The sequence below is a fragment of the Orycteropus afer genome, unplaced genomic scaffold (genome assembly GCF_000298275.1).
Source record: "Orycteropus afer afer isolate SDZICR_OR568_19922 unplaced genomic scaffold, OryAfe1.0 scaffold00018, whole genome shotgun sequence".
NCBI lineage: Eukaryota > Metazoa > Chordata > Mammalia > Tubulidentata > Orycteropodidae > Orycteropus > Orycteropus afer.
The window spans coordinates 18,311,647-18,321,575 of record NW_006921605.1 but is presented as its reverse complement, the minus strand read 5'-3'; the positions used below and the strand labels follow the sequence as shown (position 1 = coordinate 18,321,575).

The following is a 9,929-nucleotide window of genomic DNA, read 5'->3' as shown; positions in this document are numbered from 1 at the left end:
GGGCAATCTACTTCTGTAGTGATACCGCCTCAGAAACCCAAGGAGGGGTCGCTATGAGTCAGGTCCAACTCGATGGCACGTAATGATGACAACAACAACAACAACACGGTAGCGTAGTGCCTAAGGCACTTGACTGGTAACCAGATGGATGGCGGTTCAAACCCACCAGCCACTCCTCGGAAGGAAGGTTGGGCAATCTATTTCCATAGTGATACTGCCTTGGAAACCCAAGGAGTCACTATGAGTCAGATCCAACTCGACGGCAGTGAGTTTGGTTTTTTGAATAATAAATATATTATAATAAAGATCCAATACCCAACCAATCATTGTACTGAAATCATGCTTAATTTATAACATCATATACATATAGTTTCTAGTTCAGCAATAATGGAATATATCCACACTAGCCTTCCTTTTGCTTGTCCAATCACACTGTCTCATTATTATTTTTTTGTGGGGTTCTACCAAAAATTACCTTATTTATCTATTTACTTGTTTATTATCTATTCTGGCCCTCTAGAATATAAGCTTCCTAAGAACAGAAAACGCTTTAGTTTTGTTCACTGCAGTATCAAAGTGCACAGCAGGAGGCACTGACTAAACACCTGGATAAAACACAGTAGGTGTTTACTAAATACCTGGACAGAAATATTCTGGGACAATAACCCTTTACCATATAAAGAACCACCATGATTTGATCATGTGTACATGACTCCAAGGATAAGATTTTAGAACCTGAGAGGACTGGAAAGTTCAAGCTCCACCCTTTCATTTTCTATATGAGAAAACCATGAGTTGCTCTAACTATAGAAACCTATTTTTTTTCTGCTGATATCATCTGAAAGGTGTATTTTAACAAGTTATCAAAGAACTAAAGAGCAAAGCACAAACCTCACAACTTTTACACAACAGTTAAGGGCGATGGAATGAACCAGAATGCTGGCAAGGAAAGCCCCTCCAGTCTTATTTAAAAAATGCATCCAACATGTGTAATTTCGCTCCCAATAAACTGACAGACTATGTCATACACGCTTCATGATATTACATCTTGGAGCTGCACAGTCCACACACTCAAATATATCTGAATAAATACACTACTCTCAGCTGTATAATTAACTAAAGGCATATGATTCTATAAAAGGCAAGGTCAGGAACAATTTTTAATTACATTTTATATATATTTGGAAGATATTTATTTCTGTTACTTATAAAGTAACATCATATAATCAAAAACTCTGAATAAATACATTCTTTAATGACAAGAAAGAGAACTTTTCTTACTTTGAATAAAGTTGTTCCAATGAGGAGTGCACAGTTTCCAAATAACCAGGCCACACAGAAATTCCATTTTCTAATAATTCATTAAATAGCCCTTGACAAACCTGGGGGAGAACAAAAAACTTCAAATGTGAAACAAAGAAAAGTAGACAGTGATTGCCCTGTTTTTGTCAAACCACAAATCACTTTCTTCAGTCTCCAAAATGGGTATAAATTGTTTTAATTATGTGATTGTAATGCTTACAACTTATAAATGGTATATTTTATAAATTGTATAATTTCAATAAGCTCTGGTGGTGTAGTGCTTAAGGCATTTGACTGCTAATGAGAAGGCTGGCGGTTCAAACCTACCAGCCACTCCAGGAAGACCGGGCAATCTACTTCTGCAGACATACCACCTCAAAACCCAAGGAGGGGTCGCTATTGAGTCAGAATCAACATGACAGCAGTGAGTTTTTTAAGCACTAATAGTACTAAACAAAAATCTTTGAAATTTTTATGCCAAGCATAGGAATTTCTATTATAATTAACATTCAAAACACAAACAATGTGGAACTGAACCAATTCCCAGAGAATACCTGTCAGCCTATCAACGCCTCTAAAGTAAACAATTAACACCTTGAGGAACATGCTTCTCAGGACAATCAACCAACCATAGGAGACCCAGGGCAGTATTTACCCAAAAACAAAGGTCAGAGGGTAGAAAGGCGCAGATAAGATGGGTAATGGAAACCAGGAAGTGGGAGGTGTGCTGTTACAGAGAGGGGAATGTAACTAATGCCACATTACCAAATGTGTATAAACTGCTGAATGGGAAACTAATGTGCTCTGTAAACTTCTACCCAAACCACAATAAAATGTTACAAAACAAAACACAAGCAAACAAAACCAAAACAGATTCTAGCAGACAAAATAAGTAGGTCTAAACTCATCTGAAAGTTAAGAACTGAGGTACACTATCATGTCAGGAGGAGAAGAAAGAACCAGTAAAGAAGATTACAGCCTTGAAAACCCTACAGGGCAGTTCCACTCTATGCTATAGGGTCACTATGAGTTGGAACTAATTGGACTGCAACAGGTCAGAAGAGGTCTCTGGAAAGAAACTAAAACCAGCCCCCTGGCTTTTCTCAAGATTAAATCCTAGATCCAGAGCCTCTGCTGATACCAGTAAGTTTCAAAAGTATTAAAAGGAGAAGGGAGCAAGAAATAACTCACAAGACATCTGCATCAACACTTTTATTACCAAGACTATACTTTTTTAAAAAATGGAACTATGACTAAGCATGAATCTATAATTAACCACAGTATTTATCCACAATTCATTATTTAGTGAAAGAGTTTTAAAAAGCTAATGAATCAAAATAAAATTTTACAGGACAAGCTACTTATTTGCTTGGAATAATGGTTATAAGCAAAATCATGATATTAAAACTCATTCAACCTACCTGTCTTAGTTCCACTGTTGGGCCTCTTCCCACATCCACAGCAACCTTAATAGGAGCTAGACAAGGGTGAAGTTTAAGTACCTAAGGCAATTAAAAGGAGGGGGCGGAGAGAGTGTATCTTGTTTATACAGAACACAAGTACCAACAAACCTGAAGTTTCTTAAACTGCTAAGATTTTCTGTGTGAAAATGAAAGCTAGCTAAGATCATAAAACAACATTTGAAAATGTATTCACTTGTCTAGCTGGCTGCCCAACAGTCTCCACTTAGGCATTTTGCAGGAACAAAGTAACTGCTCTCCCATTTTGTGACAACTTCATTTTCCTGCAATCAATCTGCTTTTCCTTCCTGACATCACTTTCTTTACTGCCCAGCCTGGACCCCATGGTTTATCATTTGGACTACCTCTTACCAAACCCACTACTTTTCTCATGCATCCATCCACTCAATAAATATTAGAAAAGCTACTATGTGCCAGAAATAGTTCTAGGTGCTGGGGACAAAAATTCTTGTCCCTCATGGTGGAGAGAAACAGGTAAGTCAATGACAAATTTGAAGGACATACGTGCTAGAACAAAATGGGGGGTGAGAGACAGAGAATATTAGCAAGGGGTAGGGAGTAGGAGGCTACTTGGAATTTTAAACTAGGTGAGAGAAGGCCCCCTTCCTAAGGTGACATTTGAGCAGACTTAAAAGGAGGCGGGAGAGCAAGACATGTGGCCAATGAAGGAAGAGTATGAGGCAACAGGAAAACAAGGGCCAAGGGTGGGCTGGGTGCATGTCTGGTAGGCTCCAGAAATAAGGTCAACGCTGCTGGAGGGCCCTGCTGGAGGGGACAGAGGTGCATAGTGGTAGGCAAGGAGGCCAAAAAGGACAGGGCTCTGCCAAACGCTCCAGGGTCGTTAGCCTTCCCTCGAGTGGCCTGAAGAAGTAACTGGAGCGTTCTGAGCAGAGGAGCAACACAACCTGGGCACGGGGGGATGGTAGCAGCAGAGGTGGTAAGGAGGGGTCAGTCAGGAAACACTCTGAAGGTGGAGTCAAGGAAGATTTGCTAATGGTTTAGATGTGGGGTGTAAGAGAAAAAAGGATCCCCCTTCCTCTGTTTGCTACATACACCTTATAAACCCCAACCCCCAAAATGAGTCTATAATTGGAGTTTTGTATGCCCACAGGAGGCTAAATGAACATAGCTTTTTTAACCTTGTAGAATGGTGCTGCAAACTCTGACTCCAGCTGGGCACTCAACGCTACCTGTTAAAGCTTTCTGACGTTACGTACTTCTCTTTCACATTCAAGGGAAATATGACTATTCTAGTCTTGCCACTCAGAAACTACTGCCACCAATTCTCCTCAATGCAAGCTAATAACTTCGTCTAATTCCAAGAAAATAGAGGGTGTGAGTAAAGTAACCTTCAAAAGTTCGCCAGTCTCAGTGGACTATTTACCATGTCCATACCACCCTTGCTTTCTTCTCTGCTGTTTCAAGTAACTCCAGTTCCAGACAAATCCCTCCAACTTGTGTTCTTGGTCCCTCCCATTTCCTCCCAACTCTTACCCCAATAGTCATTTCTTTTCTCTAACTTCAATGCCCTCCCTTTCCCTTGATCCAGGTTCCTATCTAGCTTCTGTGAACTAGTGGTCACTGGGAACAAGACCAGAAGCCAGATCCCTGGTGTAGAGAGGTCAATACCACAGGTCTTGCTGGTGCTATCTGTCTTAATCCTCCTTACACTCCTGCTTATAACTAGCTTCTGACACAAACAGGCGCTATCACTGGAAAGGCTCAGCAGCTAAGAATCACAGGGATAGCTGTCTCGTAAGCAAATAAAAATACCTTTGGGATTTCTCTGTTCTGGGAACCTATTACTCCTGAGGCTCGATTCCAAAAAACAAAACAATAGTTAAAGTATTTTCGCTAAAGAAATTTATTATTCAGAATGTACATTAGAAAGAGAGCACACTAACATAAAAAAAAAAGGAAAAAAATCTATTTTTCGTTTCCCAAATCTCTCTATGAAATATCAAAAGCACCTTTCTATGAAGATGTTTCTTTCTTGTAAAGGAGTCCTCTGTCAGCTGGAGAGAATCATAGAGGTAAGCCAGCGTGCCTCGGTCGAGATCTCCATTTACAGACAGAACACAAGGAACCACATTTTTCCGTCCATCTCGGCCCTTCACAGCAAAGCCCAACAAAAACAAAAGTATCATTTAGCAGGATTGTTTCTTAAAAGAACACAGTTTAGGCTCATACGATACGATCAACATACGGGATTATACATTCACTTTACAAATGCTTGCTGAGCACCCACTCTGTGCCAAGCCTACGGCAGACCTTGGGCCCACATCCACTCTCAGGGAGCAGGATCTAGATCAGTGGGTTGCAACTGACTACAGATTAGAATCACCTGTGAGTTTTAAAACACTACCAGTGCTTGGTCCCCTCCCAAAGACTCTGAACTGTGTACCACTATTTTTTCCTCTAGGTGAGAATTGGTATTTTGAGAGGTAACATTCTTCAGTAGAAACTATTTGACTATCATTAATAAGGGAGCTCTGGTAGCATAGTGCCTAAGGCACTTGACCGGTAACCAGAAGGCTGGCGGTTCAAACCCACCAGCCACTCCTCGGAAGGAAGTTTTGGCAATCTACTTCCATAGTGATACTGCCTCAGAAACCCAAGGAGGGGTCGCTATGAGTCAGGTCCGACTCAACGGCACGTAACAACAGCAACATTATTAATAAAGCTCAGAAGAACGCTTATTACCTATTAACTTACATAGTAGAAACCTGGTGGATGCTACCTAAACCAAGAATCACTGTCACCAGTAATGGGACAAACTGATACTATACGTCTCCTGACAGACTACTGAGAAGATGGCAGCACCACCTCTGTCCTATTCCTGGCAAAATGTGTAAGTCACAAGGAAACATTAGACATACCCAAACCGAACATCCTACAAAGTTACTGGCAAGTCATGTTCAAAACACCAGTTGTGAACCGCAAGCAAAGATGAGGGAATTGTTAGTCTAAAGAAGACGAGAGACGTGACAACTATATGAAATACATAATCCTGGATTGGATCCTGAGCCTATAAAAGGCATTACTGGGACAGTTGGTTAACTCTCAAGGGTCCTGTGAACTGGATGGTAGTTGTTGTTGTTGTTATGTGCCGTTGAGACGGACTCGACTCATAGCGATCCCTCCTTGGGTTTCCGAGGCCGTATCACTACGGAAATAGATTGCCCCATCTTCCTTCTGAGGAGTGGCTGGTGGGTTTGAACCACCAGCCTTCTGGTTAGCAGTAAAGTGCCTTAGGCACTACGCTACCAGAGCTCCCTGGATGGTAGTACATAAGTTATACTAAACGAGAAAATGTCCAGCATTACAGGCAGTTCCCAGGTTATGAATGTCCCAATTATGTACAACCCATAGTTATGAATCAACCCTTGTAAAGCTTATTATATTAAAAATTCAAGTTACATATATAATACCAAAAAAATAAATAAATAAATAAACCCAAACCCACTGCCACTGAGGCAATCCTAACTCATAGTGACCCCGATTGGATTTCCAAGGTGGTAAATCTTTACAGAAGCCAACTGCCCCATCTTCCTTCCATGGAGCGGCTGCTGGGTTTGAACCGCCAACCTTCTGGTTAGCAGTCATATGCACTGCGCTACCCCTAATAATAAATGGGTACTAGCTACTTTGTGGTGTATATCAAAACATTATTATTATTTTTACTGTGTAATTATGGTAAAGATGTCTTAGTATATCTGGAAGTGTTTCCTTAATGATTTTTATGCATAGAAAGGTACACTATATACTAAGACAAATAAATATGTGACTAAGTGATGTTAGATAAAAACTGTACCAACTTATGTACAAATTCAACTTAAAGATAGACTTATGAATGGAACTTATTCATAATCCAGGGATGGCCCTTCGTGGATTACTATTCATTTCCTGGTTTTGATGAGGAATCTGGTATGTAGCTGAGTACCCTTGTGCTTGAGAAATACACATGAAGTATCAAGGGGTAATGGAGCACCATGTCTGCCACATAGTCTCAAAGGGTTCAGGAAGGTTCACAATTGGGGACCCCTAGGTAAAGAGTAAACAGGAGCTCAAGGTAAAACATACGTGTAATTCAGACACATTTCCAGGATAAGTGTGTAAGAGTTCATGATCTCCCAGATTCCACAAAGTTTCTATTGGCTCCTTTCCCCAGGGAAAACTGTAGTAAAGGTGGTTTCCTTTTCGTCCCTTGTCATCCTGACACTCACTGCTGCTGAAGTTAGATGGACTCACTGCAAACTGGAAGAGAAAAGCTTCCGTTTGTCTTGTTAACTTATTAAAATAAATGGTCATCTACCTCTACCTTATCATCATCTCTAAGAATTAAAGTTATCTGAGACGTTTTATGCAGCAACTGATTGAAATTAGTCAAGTCCCAAGTAGGAAATTGAAATATGAGCAAAAGTATTGCTGAAAATTTTTTAGTCTGAAAGAATTATTGAGAAATGTTGATGCTATCCAGCCTTTCTGTGGTCAATTAGTAAGAGGGGAAGGTAAGCATCAACTAAGGGGGATGAAGAAGATAGTATCATATACACATCATTTTTATCCTTCTATGAAGTGCGTGATTATTTGTGATTCCCCCATTTAGTTTGGGTAGGGATTCTCTAAGGATGGAGAAAAGCTAAGACAATCAAGAAAAAAGTGCTTACTTCAACTGTTTTCAGCAAAATCTACAGCTTGATTATAAATTACAGAATAATCCAGTTGAAAGGAATCAGAGACTCTAGAGGATTTAGGGGCAGAGGTGTTTTTTCTTTTTTTAAAAAAAGCTCAATCTTCTCTAATAGCCTCAGGCTCCAAGGCTGGTATTCTGATAGACTTACAGAAGTAGGATTGCCCACCTTCCTTCGAGGAGTGGCTGGTGGGTTTGAACCGCCAGCCTTCTGGTTAGCAGTCAAGTGCCTTAGGCACCAATAGAGGATTAAATCCCAAAGAGACAGCAGAGATAAGAAGTACTGGTTAGCAGGAAAGATTACTTATCATTGGAGAGGGTGGGTAGACACATGGCAAACACGGGACTTCAACAGAATTTTGAAAGATGAAGGATTTGCAAAGAAGATGTTTCAGGCAGGGAGTACAGCATGGGCAAAAGTAAGAAATGGGAAAAATAAAAATAACTGCGTATTAGCAATAAAAATATTGTATTATTGAGTTCTCAGGAAGCCCCAGGCATTTAATAGTTCAAAAAACATTTTGACTAATACAGAAAGTTCATAAAGGAAGGTAGCAAAAGCTAAAGCTGTAAGAGTGAGCAATGGTCAAACTGCACGAGCCAGGAATACTGGGAACACTGGGCGAGGAGTCTCAATTTCACTTTGGATATAAGAGGCTTATCAACAAAAGCTTTTGAGTTAGGAGATGAAAGTAACAAAGTCTTTACCAAAGTAACTATTATCTGGAACAACAGGAATCATTATAAAGGTTTTTTCTATTTACATTTGATTGATTATAGAGCTGTCTCTTACAAATATAACATAGTCCCTTTAGACAAAATGTTATTTGTTGTACAGAGGTATTACTTCTGACACGAAAACAATTTCCCCACTAATTACTGAAGTATTGTAGTACTACCTTTCTCCACCACAGCAGTCGATGACGCAGCCAGAAATCCAGCCACTGGCTTGCCGTTCTTGCAGAAGTAAACCACACCAGGGAAGCTGCAGTCCTCTCACCGATGCTTTAGGTATCAGAAATGTCAGAAAGTCAACTTCTTTAAAAGTGACATAATTTACCCCAAAGTGAAAAGGACTTGCCTACTGAAATATAAGGCCAAATTATCCACCATTTTTTATACCTTTTAACACCATTAGGTGTCTGTTTAGTACCAGCAACAGGATGAAAACACACTCCAATCTGAGCAAGGCCAAAAGGCAGCTTCTTGTTTACCAGATCCAGGCAATTAACATAGTGCTTCAAGGCACCTGTCAAAAGAGAAACCAACTGTTGTATAAATCTATTCCATAAACTCAAATAATTTTTGTCAAGTTATGAATAGATCAGTATTATAAAAATGTCAGGACAGGCAGACAAGTAGCAAGTAGCTATTAAGGCAGATCTTAACTGAACAACACTTAGTTTAAGGCAGTTTCTTCAAAACTTTTTAGTTTGAATATTTTCTACTAAATATTTAAAGAAAAGTATAATAAACACCCATATATCCTTCACCTAGATTCACCAACTGTCAACATTTTACCACACTTGGTTTTTCCTTATTCATCCAAAAATACTTTAGCACACCATCTCCTAAAAATAAAAATATTTTTTGTATACCATTATAATACCATAAAAAATTGAGAATATCACTTAACAAAGTCATATTTTATTTTCTCCAATTGTCACTCAAAAGGTCATTTATTACTTTTCTTTTTCACCCTAAACCAGAGTCCAATTAAAATTCATGCACTGCATTCTGATTCTACCCAAAAACCCAAACCCACTGCCATGGAGTCATTTCCACCTCACAGAGACCCAACCAGACAGAATAGAACTACCCCACAGGGTTTTCAAGGCCGTAAATCCCGTGGAAGAGTTGGTGGGTTTGAACTGCCCATCTTATTTGTTACCAACTGAATGCTTTAACTACTGTGCCACCAGAGCTTCTCGACACAAAGTAGGTCGGTTTGTTATGAACCATTGTATGTACCTCAAATTGTACCAAGTTGGATGTTCCTAACCTGATAACTGCCTATATTTTATTCAAGGTACTTGAGTTAAGATTCCACTTCTGGTAAAGTAGACTAGCTTGTTGATAATGACAAAAGCTGGTTAAAATTTTTTTTTGGAAAAAATCTGTTAAAAAACATAGGAGAGCTAGCAAGGCAGCAGAGACTTGAAGGTCCAAGATTTGGAAAGAAGGTAGCAAAGAGGAGAACTCAACATTTAGTCCCGCTTTTCCAATTCTCCAGTGGAAGTGCTGAGAGGCTGAAATAGTAAGCCAAGTAGTTTCTAGCCCACCAAAGAGGAGGGACTTTTATTTGGGACACTCCAAGGGCCATACTCTAGGGGTAAGGGTTTAGTGGAAAGACTGAAACTCAGCCTCCAATCAACTTAATCCCTAATTGTATTAATAAGGGAGCTCTGGTAGCATAGTGGCTAAGACACTTGCCTGCTAACCAGACGGCTGGC

The 9,929-nt window shown here is 39.8% G+C and overlaps 1 protein-coding gene across 1 annotated transcript in view; it reads right to left on the bottom strand.

The window, feature by feature from the left end:
• POLG2 (DNA polymerase gamma 2, accessory subunit) overlaps positions 1 to 9,929 on the bottom strand; it is a 17,989-nt gene that overhangs the window by 741 nt on the left and 7,319 nt on the right. Inside the window, exons 2-7 of the mRNA XM_007959718.2 lie at positions 8,599 to 8,725; positions 8,376 to 8,481; positions 6,867 to 7,040; positions 4,754 to 4,894; positions 2,724 to 2,804; positions 1,282 to 1,382 (exon numbers count right to left, since the gene is read on the bottom strand). Of these exons, the coding sequence (XP_007957909.1) occupies positions 1,282 to 1,382; positions 2,724 to 2,804; positions 4,754 to 4,894; positions 6,867 to 7,040; positions 8,376 to 8,481; positions 8,599 to 8,725 (730 nt within the window). The remainder of the gene's footprint in view (positions 1 to 1,281; positions 1,383 to 2,723; positions 2,805 to 4,753; positions 4,895 to 6,866; positions 7,041 to 8,375; positions 8,482 to 8,598; positions 8,726 to 9,929) is intronic.